The sequence below is a fragment of the Homalodisca vitripennis genome, unplaced genomic scaffold (assembly GCF_021130785.1).
Source record: "Homalodisca vitripennis isolate AUS2020 unplaced genomic scaffold, UT_GWSS_2.1 ScUCBcl_961;HRSCAF=3960, whole genome shotgun sequence".
Classification (NCBI taxonomy): domain Eukaryota; kingdom Metazoa; phylum Arthropoda; class Insecta; order Hemiptera; family Cicadellidae; genus Homalodisca; species Homalodisca vitripennis.
In genome coordinates this window covers 25,542-42,795 of record NW_025777084.1, presented here as the reverse complement: position 1 = coordinate 42,795, position 17,254 = coordinate 25,542, and the positions used below count along the sequence as shown (strand labels likewise).

General features: G+C 47.8%; 1 protein-coding gene across 1 annotated transcript; it reads right to left on the bottom strand.

The window, feature by feature from the left end:
* Nucleotides 1-1,975: 1,975 nt before the first annotated feature.
* Nucleotides 1,976-3,268, bottom strand: LOC124371126. The gene has a single exon (XM_046829440.1). The coding sequence runs from the start codon at nt 3,266-3,268 to the stop codon at nt 1,976-1,978; it is 1,293 nt and encodes a 430-aa protein (XP_046685396.1).
* Between the last annotated feature and the right edge of the window lie 13,986 nt (nt 3,269-17,254).

The following is a 17,254-nucleotide window of genomic DNA, read 5'->3' as shown; positions in this document are numbered from 1 at the left end:
TTTTGTTGTATGGTGCGAGAATCTGAACTCGGATCCGAACTTGCAGATCAGACTGTCACTCTGGGCGACAGCGGTCTGGGAGTCCTTTTGCATCTTCGGAAATATGTCTCTTCTCAAGTACTCGTTTGCGTACACGTTGTCTTTTACAACCAGTGTTGCGTTGTCCGCCAGGACGCGTGTTCCTTTGCTCGATAAATCACCCCTGCCTTTACACTGCTTGCAGTTTTTCAGCTGTGTGTACAAAAATTCCTTTCGAAAGAATCCCGAGCAGTGCGTACAACAAACGTGTTTAAGATTGTCAACCGTTCTTTTGTTTCCAGACGACCGTCTTGCGGGGAGGAACGGATCGTTTCATTTACCTTCGACGATTTCCTTGTTAAACATCCTGTTACCCAAGTGTCGAATCCTCTCTGTTATCGCTGTTAGAAGTTTTTTCTGGTCTTGGATGATTTGTCGTGCAGCGCGATGTATTCTCTGACATCGTTCTGGTCGTTGTGTCTCGTGACCAAGTGTGCTGTAGTTTGTGGCCGACTATAGCCTTCTGCACAAGCGGAAGAGGCATCTCGTAGAAATGCTCGTGTGTCTTCAGGTCATGTCCCATGTATTTTGATAAACGTTTGGCGTACAGATCGTTTCGCGTCTGCAACTGAGAGGAGGTCGTCGCATGATCCCTCAACGCGTTCGGCGTAAAGGTGGAAGGGATTTTCAGGCCGGCTTTCATCGTCAATTCTTTCAAAATGACAAAACCGTCGTAAAATCGTACACTGCCGACACGACCGAAAACGTATTTACTCTTTATGCCAATCTTCTCGTGCGAGTCTAACAGAGTATCAACAGCTTCGTGAAACACTGTGGTCAACAGAACGGGAACTTTCTTCAGTTTCTTGTTTGCGGCGGCATAGAATATCACCATCTGTCTAGCCGATTCCATCTCCTCTTCTGTTAGAACGTTCTGTACGTCGAGGCCGAAGTCGGTTCGCTCGTCCAGTGTCGACCTGTAAGCTTCGATGATAATCTCCACTGTTTCATTGGGCCTGCGACGGTTCAGAGTTATGATGTGAGCTATAGTCAGTTTAGCCAGTCTGTCGTAGTTTTTTTTATCGTCGGCACCTGTTGCAGATCACGCATATACTGCGGGCACAATTCGTGGATGTAGCAGCCAAATGTTCTGATATCGTCCGGATCCGGTAGGAGGTCCGCTTTCGTCACTTTCTTCAGTCTGCTGCTTTTTTCGCTTATAGTGCCCACCGCGGTTGCCCAATCTTTCTGCATGAGGTGTAAGAAATCGTTTAACTCGCACAGCACTTCGGTCTTCTCTTGTCTGCTTCCTTCCGACTTGATGGCCTCGGACTTCAATATGGAAGCACATCTTTTCGGTGAATTGCAGAGTCTGGGCGGCACACTCGACGCTATAGTTTCACCCGTGATGGGGTCGAACTTACTCATCCGCCGGACAGATTCTACCAGAACGTCAAAGTTCTTCGGATAAAGACATTCGCGGAAATCTCCGATTGTCGGTTTCAGCGTTTTCTTGGTGATAAACAGCTGGGCGAGAGAACGCATTTTGCTGGCACAGTAACTGACTTGTTTTGTTGTATGGTGCGAGAATCTGAACTCGGATCCGAACTTGCAGATCAGACTGTCACTCTGGGCGACAGCGGTCTGGGAGTCCTTTTGCATCTTCGGAAATATGTCTCTTCTCAAGTACTCGTTTGCGTACACGTTGTCTTTTACAACCAGTGTTGCGTTGTCCGCCAGGACGCGTGTTCCTTTGCTCGATAAATCACCCCTGCCTTTACACTGCTTGCAGTTTTTCAGCTGTGTGTACAAAAATTCCTTTCGAAAGAATCCCGAGCAGTGCGTACAACAAACGTGTTTAAGATTGTCAACCGTTCTTTTGTTTCCAGACGACCGTCTTGCGGGGAGGAACGGATCGTTTCATTTACCTTCGACGATTTCCTTGTTAAACATCCTGTTACCCAAGTGTCGAATCCTCTCTGTTATCGCTGTTAGAAGTTTTTTCTGGTCTTGGATGATTTGTCGTGCAGCGCGATGTATTCTCTGACATCGTTCTGGTCGTTGTGTCTCGTGACCAAGTGTGCTGTAGTTTGTGGCCGACTATAGCCTTCTGCACAAGCGGAAGAGGCATCTCGTAGAAATGCTCGTGTGTCTTCAGGTCATGTCCCATGTATTTTGATAAACGTTTGGCGTACAGATCGTTTCGCGTCTGCAACTGAGAGGAGGTCGTCGCATGATCCCTCAACGCGTTCGGCGTAAAGGTGGAAGGGATTTTCAGGCCGGCTTTCATCGTCAATTCTTTCAAAATGACAAAACCGTCGTAAAATCGTACACTGCCGACACGACCGAAAACGTATTTACTCTTTATGCCAATCTTCTCGTGCGAGTCTAACAGAGTATCAACAGCTTCGTGAAACACTGTGGTCAACAGAACGGGAACTTTCTTCAGTTTCTTGTTTGCGGCGGCATAGAATATCACCATCTGTCTAGCCGATTCCATCTCCTCTTCTGTTAGAACGTTCTGTACGTCGAGGCCGAAGTCGGTTCGCTCGTCCAGTGTCGACCTGTAAGCTTCGATGATAATCTCCACTGTTTCATTGGGCCTGCGACGGTTCAGAGTTATGATGTGAGCTATAGTCAGTTTAGCCAGTCTGTCGTAGTTTTTTTTTATCGTCGGCACCTGTTGCAGATCACGCATATACTGCGGGCACAATTCGTGGATGTAGCAGCCAAATGTTCTGATATCGTCCGGATCCGGTAGGAGGTCCGCTTTCGTCACTTTCTTCAGTCTGCTGCTTTTTTCGCTTATAGTGCCCACCGCGGTTGCCCAATCTTTCTGCATGAGGTGTAAGAAATCGTTTAACTCGCACAGCACTTCGGTCTTCTCTTGTCTGCTTCCTTCCGACTTGATGGCCTCGGACTTCAATATGGAAGCACATCTTTTCGGTGAATTGCAGAGTCTGGGCGGCACACTCGACGCTATAGTTTCACCCGTGATGGGGTCGAACTTACTCATCCGCCGGACAGATTCTACCAGAACGTCAAAGTTCTTCGGATAAAGACATTCGCGGAAATCTCCGATTGTCGGTTTCAGCGTTTTCTTGGTGATAAACAGCTGGGCGAGAGAACGCATTTTGCTGGCACAGTAACTGACTTGTTTTGTTGTATGGTGCGAGAATCTGAACTCGGATCCGAACTTGCAGATCAGACTGTCACTCTGGGCGACAGCGGTCTGGGAGTCCTTTTGCATCTTCGGAAATATGTCTCTTCTCAAGTACTCGTTTGCGTACACGTTGTCTTTTACAACCAGTGTTGCGTTGTCCGCCAGGACGCGTGTTCCTTTGCTCGATAAATCACCCCTGCCTTTACACTGCTTGCAGTTTTTCAGCTGTGTGTACAAAAATTCCTTTCGAAAGAATCCCGAGCAGTGCGTACAACAAACGTGTTTAAGATTGTCAACCGTTCTTTTGTTTCCAGACGACCGTCTTGCGGGGAGGAACGGATCGTTTCATTTACCTTCGACGATTTCCTTGTTAAACATCCTGTTACCCAAGTGTCGAATCCTCTCTGTTATCGCTGTTAGAAGTTTTTTCTGGTCTTGGATGATTTGTCGTGCAGCGCGATGTATTCTCTGACATCGTTCTGGTCGTTGTGTCTCGTGACCAAGTGTGCTGTAGTTTGTGGCCGACTATAGCCTTCTGCACAAGCGGAAGAGGCATCTCGTAGAAATGCTCGTGTGTCTTCAGGTCATGTCCCATGTATTTTGATAAACGTTTGGCGTACAGATCGTTTCGCGTCTGCAACTGAGAGGAGGTCGTCGCATGATCCCTCAACGCGTTCGGCGTAAAGGTGGAAGGGATTTTCAGGCCGGCTTTCATCGTCAATTCTTTCAAAATGACAAAACCGTCGTAAAATCGTACACTGCCGACACGACCGAAAACGTATTTACTCTTTATGCCAATCTTCTCGTGCGAGTCTAACAGAGTATCAACAGCTTCGTGAAACACTGTGGTCAACAGAACGGGAACTTTCTTCAGTTTCTTGTTTGCGGCGGCATAGAATATCACCATCTGTCTAGCCGATTCCATCTCCTCTTCTGTTAGAACGTTCTGTACGTCGAGGCCGAAGTCGGTTCGCTCGTCCAGTGTCGACCTGTAAGCTTCGATGATAATCTCCACTGTTTCATTGGGCCTGCGACGGTTCAGAGTTATGATGTGAGCTATAGTCAGTTTAGCCATTCTGTCGTAGTTTTTTTTATCGTCGGCACCTGTTGCAGATCACGCATATACTGCGGGCACAATTCGTGGATGTAGCAGCCAAATGTTCTGATATCGTCCGGATCCGGTAGGAGGTCCGCTTTCGTCACTTTCTTCAGTCTGCTGCTTTTTTCGCTTATAGTGCCCACCGCGGTTGCCCAATCTTTCTGCATGAGGTGTAAGAAATCGTTTAACTCGCACAGCACTTCGGTCTTCTCTTGTCTGCTTCCTTCCGACTTGATGGCCTCGGACTTCAATATGGAAGCACATCTTTTCGGTGAATTGCAGAGTCTGGGCGGCACACTCGACGCTATAGTTTCACCCGTGATGGGGTCGAACTTACTCATCCGCCGGACAGATTCTACCAGAACGTCAAAGTTCTTCGGATAAAGACATTCGCGGAAATCTCCGATTGTCGGTTTCAGCGTTTTCTTGGTGATAAACAGCTGGGCGAGAGAACGCATTTTGCTGGCACAGTAACTGACTTGTTTTGTTGTATGGTGCGAGAATCTGAACTCGGATCCGAACTTGCAGATCAGACTGTCACTCTGGGCGACAGCGGTCTGGGAGTCCTTTTGCATCTTCGGAAATATGTCTCTTCTCAAGTACTCGTTTGCGTACACGTTGTCTTTTACAACCAGTGTTGCGTTGTCCGCCAGGACGCGTGTTCCTTTGCTCGATAAATCACCCCTGCCTTTACACTGCTTGCAGTTTTTCAGCTGTGTGTACAAAAATTCCTTTCGAAAGAATCCCGAGCAGTGCGTACAACAAACGTGTTTAAGATTGTCAACCGTTCTTTTGTTTCCAGACGACCGTCTTGCGGGGAGGAACGGATCGTTTCATTTACCTTCGACGATTTCCTTGTTAAACATCCTGTTACCCAAGTGTCGAATCCTCTGTGTTATCGCTGTTAGAAGTTTTTTCTGGTCTTGGATGATTTGTCGTGCAGCGCGATGTATTCTCTGACATCGTTCTGGTCGTTGTGTCTCGTGACCAAGTGTGCTGTAGTTTGTGGCCGACTATAGCCTTCTGCACAAGCGGAAGAGGCATCTCGTAGAAATGCTCGTGTGTCTTCAGGTCATGTCCCATGTATTTTGATAAACGTTTGGCGTACAGATCGTTTCGCGTCTGCAACTGAGAGGAGGTCGTCGCATGATCCCTCAACGCGTTCGGCGTAAAGGTGGAAGGGATTTTCAGGCCGGCTTTCATCGTCAATTCTTTCAAAATGACAAAACCGTCGTAAAATCGTACACTGCCGACACGACCGAAAACGTATTTACTCTTTATGCCAATCTTCTCGTGCGAGTCTAACAGAGTATCAACAGCTTCGTGAAACACTGTGGTCAACAGAACGGGAACTTTCTTCAGTTTCTTGTTTGCGGCGGCATAGAATATCACCATCTGTCTAGCCGATTCCATCTCCTCTTCTGTTAGAACGTTCTGTACGTCGAGGCCGAAGTCGGTTCGCTCGTCCAGTGTCGACCTGTAAGCTTCGATGATAATCTCCACTGTTTCATTGGGCCTGCGACGGTTCAGAGTTATGATGTGAGCTATAGTCAGTTTAGCCAGTCTGTCGTAGTTTTTTTTATCGTCGGCACCTGTTGCAGATCACGCATATACTGCGGGCACAATTCGTGGATGTAGCAGCCAAATGTTCTGATATCGTCCGGATCCGGTAGGAGGTCCGCTTTCGTCACTTTCTTCAGTCTGCTGCTTTTTTCGCTTATAGTGCCCACCGCGGTTGCCCAATCTTTCTGCATGAGGTGTAAGAAATCGTTTAACTCGCACAGCACTTCGGTCTTCTCTTGTCTGCTTCCTTCCGACTTGATGGCCTCGGACTTCAATATGGAAGCACATCTTTTCGGTGAATTGCAGAGTCTGGGCGGCACACTCGACGCTATAGTTTCACCCGTGATGGGGTCGAACTTACTCATCCGCCGGACAGATTCTACCAGAACGTCAAAGTTCTTCGGATAAAGACATTCGCGGAAATCTCCGATTGTCGGTTTCAGCGTTTTCTTGGTGATAAACAGCTGGGCGAGAGAACGCATTTTGCTGGCACAGTAACTGACTTGTTTTGTTGTATGGTGCGAGAATCTGAACTCGGATCCGAACTTGCAGATCAGACTGTCACTCTGGGCGACAGCGGTCTGGGAGTCCTTTTGCATCTTCGGAAATATGTCTCTTCTCAAGTACTCGTTTGCGTACACGTTGTCTTTTACAACCAGTGTTGCGTTGTCCGCCAGGACGCGTGTTCCTTTGCTCGATAAATCACCCCTGCCTTTACACTGCTTGCAGTTTTTCAGCTGTGTGTACAAAAATTCCTTTCGAAAGAATCCCGAGCAGTGCGTACAACAAACGTGTTTAAGATTGTCAACCGTTCTTTTGTTTCCAGACGACCGTCTTGCGGGGAGGAACGGATCGTTTCATTTACCTTCGACGATTTCCTTGTTAAACATCCTGTTACCCAAGTGTCGAATCCTCTGTGTTATCGCTGTTCGAAGTTTTTTCTGGTCTTGGATGATTTGTCGTGCAGCGCGATGTATTCTCTGACATCGTTCTGGTCGTTGTGTCTCGTGACCAAGTGTGCTGTAGTTTGTGGCCGACTATAGCCTTCTGCACAAGCGGAAGAGGCATCTCGTAGAAATGCTCGTGTGTCTTCAGGTCATGTCCCATGTATTTTGATAAACGTTTGGCGTACAGATCGTTTCGCGTCTGCAACTGAGAGGAGGTCGTCGCATGATCCCTCAACGCGTTCGGCGTAAAGGTGGAAGGGATTTTCAGGCCGGCTTTCATCGTCAATTCTTTCAAAATGACAAAACCGTCGTAAAATCGTACACTGCCGACACGACCGAAAACGTATTTACTCTTTATGCCAATCTTCTCGTGCGAGTCTAACAGAGTATCAACAGCTTCGTGAAACACTGTGGTCAACAGAACGGGAACTTTCTTCAGTTTCTTGTTTGCGGCGGCATAGAATATCACCATCTGTCTAGCCGATTCCATCTCCTCTTCTGTTAGAACGTTCTGTACGTCGAGGCCGAAGTCGGTTCGCTCGTCCAGTGTCGACCTGTAAGCTTCGATGATAATCTCCACTGTTTCATTGGGCCTGCGACGGTTCAGAGTTATGATGTGAGCTATAGTCAGTTTAGCCAGTCTGTCGTAGTTTTTTTTATCGTCGGCACCTGTTGCAGATCACGCATATACTGCGGGCACAATTCGTGGATGTAGCAGCCAAATGTTCTGATATCGTCCGGATCCGGTAGGAGGTCCGCTTTCGTCACTTTCTTCAGTCTGCTGCTTTTTTCGCTTATAGTGCCCACCGCGGTTGCCCAATCTTTCTGCATGAGGTTGTAAGAAATCGTTTTAACTCGCACAGCACTTCGGTCTTCTCTTGTCTGCTTCCTTCCGACTTGATGGCCTCGGACTTCAATATGGAAGCACATCTTTTCGGTGAATTGCAGAGTCTGGGCGGCACACTCGACGCTATAGTTTCACCCGTGATGGGGTCGAACTTACTCATCCGCCGGACAGATTCTACCAGAACGTCAAAGTTCTTCGGATAAAGACATTCGCGGAAATCTCCGATTGTCGGTTTCAGCGTTTTCTTGGTGATAAACAGCTGGGCGAGAGAACGCATTTTGCTGGCACAGTAACTGACTTGTTTTGTTGTATGGTGCGAGAATCTGAACTCGGATCCGAACTTGCAGATCAGACTGTCACTCTGGGCGACAGCGGTCTGGGAGTCCTTTTGCATCTTCGGAAATATGTCTCTTCTCAAGTACTCGTTTGCGTACACGTTGTCTTTTACAACCAGTGTTGCGTTGTCCGCCAGGACGCGTGTTCCTTTGCTCGATAAATCACCCCTGCCTTTACACTGCTTGCAGTTTTTCAGCTGTGTGTACAAAAATTCCTTTCGAAAGAATCCCGAGCAGTGCGTACAACAAACGTGTTTAAGATTGTCAACCGTTCTTTTGTTTCCAGACGACCGTCTTGCGGGGAGGAACGGATCGTTTCATTTACCTTCGACGATTTCCTTGTTAAACATCCTGTTACCCAAGTGTCGAATCCTCTGTGTTATCGCTGTTCGAAGTTTTTTCTGGTCTTGGATGATTTGTCGTGCAGCGCGATGTATTCTCTGACATCGTTCTGGTCGTTGTGTCTCGTGACCAAGTGTGCTGTAGTTTGTGGCCGACTATAGCCTTCTGCACAAGCGGAAGAGGCATCTCGTAGAAATGCTCGTGTGTCTTCAGGTCATGTCCCATGTATTTTGATAAACGTTTGGCGTACAGATCGTTTCGCGTCTGCAACTGAGAGGAGGTCGTCGCATGATCCCTCAACGCGTTCGGCGTAAAGGTGGAAGGGATTTTCAGGCCGGCTTTCATCGTCAATTCTTTCAAAATGACAAAACCGTCGTAAAATCGTACACTGCCGACACGACCGAAAACGTATTTACTCTTTATGCCAATCTTCTCGTGCGAGTCTAACAGAGTATCAACAGCTTCGTGAAACACTGTGGTCAACAGAACGGGAACTTTCTTCAGTTTCTTGTTTGCGGCGGCATAGAATATCACCATCTGTCTAGCCGATTCCATCTCCTCTTCTGTTAGAACGTTCTGTACGTCGAGGCCGAAGTCGGTTCGCTCGTCCAGTGTCGACCTGTAAGCTTCGATGATAATCTCCACTGTTTCATTGGGCCTGCGACGGTTCAGAGTTATGATGTGAGCTATAGTCAGTTTAGCCATTCTGTCGTAGTTTTTTTTATCGTCGGCACCTGTTGCAGATCACGCATATACTGCGGGCACAATTCGTGGATGTAGCAGCCAAATGTTCTGATATCGTCCGGATCCGGTAGGAGGTCCGCTTTCGTCACTTTCTTCAGTCTGCTGCTTTTTTCGCTTATAGTGCCCACCGCGGTTGCCCAATCTTTCTGCATGAGGTGTAAGAAATCGTTTAACTCGCACAGCACTTCGGTCTTCTCTTGTCTGCTTCCTTCCGACTTGATGGCCTCGGACTTCAATATGGAAGCACATCTTTTCGGTGAATTGCAGAGTCTGGGCGGCACACTCGACGCTATAGTTTCACCCGTGATGGGGTCGAACTTACTCATCCGCCGGACAGATTCTACCAGAACGTCAAAGTTCTTCGGATAAAGACATTCGCGGAAATCTCCGATTGTCGGTTTCAGCGTTTTCTTGGTGATAAACAGCTGGGCGAGAGAACGCATTTTGCTGGCACAGTAACTGACTTGTTTTGTTGTATGGTGCGAGAATCTGAACTCGGATCCGAACTTGCAGATCAGACTGTCACTCTGGGCGACAGCGGTCTGGGAGTCCTTTTGCATCTTCGGAAATATGTCTCTTCTCAAGTACTCGTTTGCGTACACGTTGTCTTTTACAACCAGTGTTGCGTTGTCCGCCAGGACGCGTGTTCCTTTGCTCGATAAATCACCCCTGCCTTTACACTGCTTGCAGTTTTTCAGCTGTGTGTACAAAAATTCCTTTCGAAAGAATCCCGAGCAGTGCGTACAACAAACGTGTTTAAGATTGTCAACCGTTCTTTTGTTTCCAGACGACCGTCTTGCGGGGAGGAACGGATCGTTTCATTTACCTTCGACGATTTCCTTGTTAAACATCCTGTTACCCAAGTGTCGAATCCTCTGTGTTATCGCTGTTCGAAGTTTTTACTGGTCTTGGATGATTTGTCGTGCAGCGCGATGTATTCTCTGACATCGTTCTGGTCGTTGTGTCTCGTGACCAAGTGTGCTGTAGTTTGTGGCCGACTATAGCCTTCTGCACAAGCGGAAGAGGCATCTCGTAGAAATGCTCGTGTGTCTTCAGGTCATGTCCCATGTATTTTGATAAACGTTTGGCGTACAGATCGTTTCGCGTCTGCAACTGAGAGGAGGTCGTCGCATGATCCCTCAACGCGTTCGGCGTAAAGGTGGAAGGGATTTTCAGGCCGGCTTTCATCGTCAATTCTTTCAAAATGACAAAACCGTCGTAAAATCGTACACTGCCGACACGACCGAAAACGTATTTACTCTTTATGCCAATCTTCTCGTGCGAGTCTAACAGAGTATCAACAGCTTCGTGAAACACTGTGGTCAACAGAACGGGAACTTTCTTCAGTTTCTTGTTTGCGGCGGCATAGAATATCACCATCTGTCTAGCCGATTCCATCTCCTCTTCTGTTAGAACGTTCTGTACGTCGAGGCCGAAGTCGGTTCGCTCGTCCAGTGTCGACCTGTAAGCTTCGATGATAATCTCCACTGTTTCATTGGGCCTGCGACGGTTCAGAGTTATGATGTGAGCTATAGTCAGTTTAGCCAGTCTGTCGTAGTTTTTTTTATCGTCGGCACCTGTTGCAGATCACGCATATACTGCGGGCACAATTCGTGGATGTAGCAGCCAAATGTTCTGATATCGTCCGGATCCGGTAGGAGGTCCGCTTTCGTCACTTTCTTCAGTCTGCTGCTTTTTTCGCTTATAGTGCCCACCGCGGTTGCCCAATCTTTCTGCATGAGGTGTAAGAAATCGTTTAACTCGCACAGCACTTCGGTCTTCTCTTGTCTGCTTCCTTCCGACTTGATGGCCTCGGACTTCAATATGGAAGCACATCTTTTCGGTGAATTGCAGAGTCTGGGCGGCACACTCGACGCTATAGTTTCACCCGTGATGGGGTCGAACTTACTCATCCGCCGGACAGATTCTACCAGAACGTCAAAGTTCTTCGGATAAAGACATTCGCGGAAATCTCCGATTGTCGGTTTCAGCGTTTTCTTGGTGCAGCGTGATAAACAGCTGGGCGAGAGAACGCATTTTGCTGGCACAGTAACTGACTTGTTTTGTTGTATGGTGCGAGAATCTGAACTCGGATCCGAACTTGCAGATCAGACTGTCACTCTGGGCGACAGCGGTCTGGGAGTCCTTTTGCATCTTCGGAAATATGTCTCTTCTCAAGTACTCGTTTGCGTACACGTTGTCTTTTACAACCAGTGTTGCGTTGTCCGCCAGGACGCGTGTTCCTTTGCTCGATAAATCACCCCTGCCTTTACACTGCTTGCAGTTTTTCAGCTGTGTGTACAAAAATTCCTTTCGAAAGAATCCCGAGCAGTGCGTACAACAAACGTGTTTAAGATTGTCAACCGTTCTTTTGTTTCCAGACGACCGTCTTGCGGGGAGGAACGGATCGTTTCATTTACCTTCGACGATTTCCTTGTTAAACATCCTGTTACCCAAGTGTCGAATCCTCTGTGTTATCGCTGTTCGAAGTTTTTTCTGGTCTTGGATGATTTGTCGTGCAGCGCGATGTATTCTCTGACATCGTTCTGGTCGTTGTGTCTCGTGACCAAGTGTGCTGTAGTTTGTGGCCGACTATAGCCTTCTGCACAAGCGGAAGAGGCATCTCGTAGAAATGCTCGTGTGTCTTCAGGTCATGTCCCATGTATTTTGATAAACGTTTGGCGTACAGATCGTTTCGCGTCTGCAACTGAGAGGAGGTCGTCGCATGATCCCTCAACGCGTTCGGCGTAAAGGTGGAAGGGATTTTCAGGCCGGCTTTCATCGTCAATTCTTTCAAAATGACAAAACCGTCGTAAAATCGTACACTGCCGACACGACCGAAAACGTATTTACTCTTTATGCCAATCTTCTCGTGCGAGTCTAACAGAGTATCAACAGCTTCGTGAAACACTGTGGTCAACAGAACGGGAACTTTCTTCAGTTTCTTGTTTGCGGCGGCATAGAATATCACCATCTGTCTAGCCGATTCCATCTCCTCTTCTGTTAGAACGTTCTGTACGTCGAGGCCGAAGTCGGTTCGCTCGTCCAGTGTCGACCTGTAAGCTTCGATGATAATCTCCACTGTTTCATTGGGCCTGCGACGGTTCAGAGTTATGATGTGAGCTATAGTCAGTTTAGCCAGTCTGTCGTAGTTTTTTTATCGTCGGCACCTGTTGCAGATCACGCATATACTGCGGGCACAATTCGTGGATGTAGCAGCCAAATGTTCTGATATCGTCCGGATCCGGTAGGAGGTCCGCTTTCGTCACTTTCTTCAGTCTGCTGCTTTTTTCGCTTATAGTGCCCACCGCGGTTGCCCAATCTTTCTGCATGAGGTGTAAGAAATCGTTTAACTCGCACAGCACTTCGGTCTTCTCTTGTCTGCTTCCTTCCGACTTGATGGCCTCGGACTTCAATATGGAAGCACATCTTTTCGGTGAATTGCAGAGTCTGGGCGGCACACTCGACGCTATAGTTTCACCCGTGATGGGGTCGAACTTACTCATCCGCCGGACAGATTCTACCAGAACGTCAAAGTTCTTCGGATAAAGACATTCGCGGAAATCTCCGATTGTCGGTTTCAGCGTTTTCTTGGTGATAAACAGCTGGGCGAGAGAACGCATTTTGCTGGCACAGTAACTGACTTGTTTTGTTGTATGGTGCGAGAATCTGAACTCGGATCCGAACTTGCAGATCAGACTGTCACTCTGGGCGACAGCGGTCTGGGAGTCCTTTTGCATCTTCGGAAATATGTCTCTTCTCAAGTACTCGTTTGCGTACACGTTGTCTTTTACAACCAGTGTTGCGTTGTCCGCCAGGACGCGTGTTCCTTTGCTCGATAAATCACCCCTGCCTTTACACTGCTTGCAGTTTTTCAGCTGTGTGTACAAAAATTCCTTTCGAAAGAATCCCGAGCAGTGCGTACAACAAACGTGTTTAAGATTGTCAACCGTTCTTTTGTTTCCAGACGACCGTCTTGCGGGGAGGAACGGATCGTTTCATTTACCTTCGACGATTTCCTTGTTAAACATCCTGTTACCCAAGTGTCGAATCCTCTGTGTTATCGCTGTTCGAAGTTTTTACTGGTCTTGGATGATTTGTCGTGCAGCGCGATGTATTCTCTGACATCGTTCTGGTCGTTGTGTCTCGTGACCAAGTGTGCTGTAGTTTGTGGCCGACTATAGCCTTCTGCACAAGCGGAAGAGGCATCTCGTAGAAATGCTCGTGTGTCTTCAGGTCATGTCCCATGTATTTTGATAAACGTTTGGCGTACAGATCGTTTCGCGTCTGCAACTGAGAGGAGGTCGTCGCATGATCCCTCAACGCGTTCGGCGTAAAGGTGGAAGGGATTTTCAGGCCGGCTTTCATCGTCAATTCTTTCAAAATGACAAAACCGTCGTAAAATCGTACACTGCCGACACGACCGAAAACGTATTTACTCTTTATGCCAATCTTCTCGTGCGAGTCTAACAGAGTATCAACAGCTTCGTGAAACACTGTGGTCAACAGAACGGGAACTTTCTTCAGTTTCTTGTTTGCGGCGGCATAGAATATCACCATCTGTCTAGCCGATTCCATCTCCTCTTCTGTTAGAACGTTCTGTACGTCGAGGCCGAAGTCGGTTCGCTCGTCCAGTGTCGACCTGTAAGCTTCGATGATAATCTCCACTGTTTCATTGGGCCTGCGACGGTTCAGAGTTATGATGTGAGCTATAGTCAGTTTAGCCAGTCTGTCGTAGTTTTTTTTATCGTCGGCACCTGTTGCAGATCACGCATATACTGCGGGCACAATTCGTGGATGTAGCAGCCAAATGTTCTGATATCGTCCGGATCCGGTAGGAGGTCCGCTTTCGTCACTTTCTTCAGTCTGCTGCTTTTTTCGCTTATAGTGCCCACCGCGGTTGCCCAATCTTTCTGCATGAGGTGTAAGAAATCGTTTAACTCGCACAGCACTTCGGTCTTCTCTTGTCTGCTTCCTTCCGACTTGATGGCCTCGGACTTCAATATGGAAGCACATCTTTTCGGTGAATTGCAGAGTCTGGGCGGCACACTCGACGCTATAGTTTCACCCGTGATGGGGTCGAACTTACTCATCCGCCGGACAGATTCTACCAGAACGTCAAAGTTCTTCGGATAAAGACATTCGCGGAAATCTCCGATTGTCGGTTTCAGCGTTTTCTTGGTGATAAACAGCTGGGCGAGAGAACGCATTTTGCTGGCACAGTAACTGACTTGTTTTGTTGTATGGTGCGAGAATCTGAACTCGGATCCGAACTTGCAGATCAGACTGTCACTCTGGGCGACAGCGGTCTGGGAGTCCTTTTGCATCTTCGGAAATATGTCTCTTCTCAAGTACTCGTTTGCGTACACGTTGTCTTTTACAACCAGTGTTGCGTTGTCCGCCAGGACGCGTGTTCCTTTGCTCGATAAATCACCCCTGCCTTTACACTGCTTGCAGTTTTTCAGCTGTGTGTACAAAAATTCCTTTCGAAAGAATCCCGAGCAGTGCGTACAACAAACGTGTTTAAGATTGTCAACCGTTCTTATGTTTCCAGACGACCGTCTTGCGGGGAGGAACGGATCGTTTCATTTACCTTCGACGATTTCCTTGTTAAACATCCTGTTACCCAAGTGTCGAATCCTCTGTGTTATCGCTGTTCGAAGTTTTTTCTGGTCTTGGATGATTTGTCGTGCAGCGCGATGTATTCTCTGACATCGTTCTGGTCGTTGTGTCTCGTGACCAAGTGTGCTGTAGTTTGTGGCCGACTATAGCCTTCTGCACAAGCGGAAGAGGCATCTCGTAGAAATGCTCGTGTGTCTTCAGGTCATGTCCCATGTATTTTGATAAACGTTTGGCGTACAGATCGTTTCGCGTCTGCAACTGAGAGGAGGTCGTCGCATGATCCCTCAACGCGTTCGGCGTAAAGGTGGAAGGGATTTTCAGGCCGGCTTTCATCGTCAATTCTTTCAAAATGACAAAACCGTCGTAAAATCGTACACTGCCGACACGACCGAAAACGTATTTACTCTTTATGCCAATCTTCTCGTGCGAGTCTAACAGAGTATCAACAGCTTCGTGAAACACTGTGGTCAACAGAACGGGAACTTTCTTCAGTTTCTTGTTTGCGGCGGCATAGAATATCACCATCTGTCTAGCCGATTCCATCTCCTCTTCTGTTAGAACGTTCTGTACGTCGAGGCCGAAGTCGGTTCGCTCGTCCAGTGTCGACCTGTAAGCTTCGATGATAATCTCCACTGTTTCATTGGGCCTGCGACGGTTCAGAGTTATGATGTGAGCTATAGTCAGTTTAGCCAGTCTGTCGTAGTTTTTTTTATCGTCGGCACCTGTTGCAGATCACGCATATACTGCGGGCACAATTCGTGGATGTAGCAGCCAAATGTTCTGATATCGTCCGGATCCGGTAGGAGGTCCGCTTTCGTCACTTTCTTCAGTCTGCTGCTTTTTTCGCTTATAGTGCCCACCGCGGTTGCCCAATCTTTCTGCATGAGGTGTAAGAAATCGTTTAACTCGCACAGCACTTCGGTCTTCTCTTGTCTGCTTCCTTCCGACTTGATGGCCTCGGACTTCAATATGGAAGCACATCTTTTCGGTGAATTGCAGAGTCTGGGCGGCACACTCGACGCTATAGTTTCACCCGTGATGGGGTCGAACTTACTCATCCGCCGGACAGATTCTACCAGAACGTCAAAGTTCTTCGGATAAAGACATTCGCGGAAATCTCCGATTGTCGGTTTCAGCGTTTTCTTGGTGATAAACAGCTGGGCGAGAGAACGCATTTTGCTGGCACAGTAACTGACTTGTTTTGTTGTATGGTGCGAGAATCTGAACTCGGATCCGAACTTGCAGATCAGACTGTCACTCTGGGCGACAGCGGTCTGGGAGTCCTTTTGCATCTTCGGAAATATGTCTCTTCTCAAGTACTCGTTTGCGTACACGTTGTCTTTTACAACCAGTGTTGCGTTGTCCGCCAGGACGCGTGTTCCTTTGCTCGATAAATCACCCCTGCCTTTACACTGGTTGCAGTTTTTCAGCTGTGTGTACAAAAATTCCTTTCGAAAGAATCCCGAGCAGTGCGTACAACAAACGTGTTTAAGATTGTCAACCGTTCTTATGTTTCCAGACGACCGTCTTGCGGGGAGGAACGGATCGTTTCATTTACCTTCGACGATTTCCTTGTTAAACATCCTGTTACCCAAGTGTCGAATCCTCTGTGTTATCGCTGTTCGAAGTTTTTACTGGTCTTGGATGATTTGTCGTGCAGCGCGATGTATTCTCTGACATCGTTCTGGTCGTTGTGTCTCGTGACCAAGTGTGCTGTAGTTTGTGGCCGACTATAGCCTTCTGCACAAGCGGAAGAGGCATCTCGTAGAAATGCTCGTGTGTCTTCAGGTCATGTCCCATGTATTTTGATAAACGTTTGGCGTACAGATCGTTTCGCGTCTGCAACTGAGAGGAGGTCGTCGCATGATCCCTCAACGCGTTCGGCGTAAAGGTGGAAGGGATTTTCAGGCCGGCTTTCATCGTCAATTCTTTCAAAATGACAAAACCGTCGTAAAATCGTACACTGCCGACACGACCGAAAACGTATTTACTCTTTATGCCAATCTTCTCGTGCGAGTCTAACAGAGTATCAACAGCTTCGTGAAACACTGTGGTCAACAGAACGGGAACTTTCTTCAGTTTCTTGTTTGCGGCGGCATAGAATATCACCATCTGTCTAGCCGATTCCATCTCCTCTTCTGTTAGAACGTTCTGTACGTCGAGGCCGAAGTCGGTTCGCTCGTCCAGTGTCGACCTGTAAGCTTCGATGATAATCTCCACTGTTTCATTGGGCCTGCGACGGTTCAGAGTTATGATGTGAGCTATAGTCAGTTTAGCCAGTCTGTCGTAGTTTTTTTATCGTCGGCACCTGTTGCAGATCACGCATATACTGCGGGCACAATTCGTGGATGTAGCAGCCAAATGTTCTGATATCGTCCGGATCCGGTAGGAGGTCCGCTTTCGTCACTTTCTTCAGTCTGCTGCTTTTTTCGCTTATAGTGCCCACCGCGGTTGCCCAATCTTTCTGCATGAGGTGTAAGAAATCGTTTAACTCGCACAGCACTTCGGTCTTCTCTTGTCTGCTTCCTTCCGACTTGATGGCCTCGGACTTCAATATGGAAGCACATCTTTTCG

Coding starts and splice junctions, on each gene's coding strand:
- LOC124371126 (XM_046829440.1), bottom strand. CDS start 3,268: ATGCAAAAGGACTCCCAGACCGCTGTCGCCCAGAGTGACAGTCTGATC.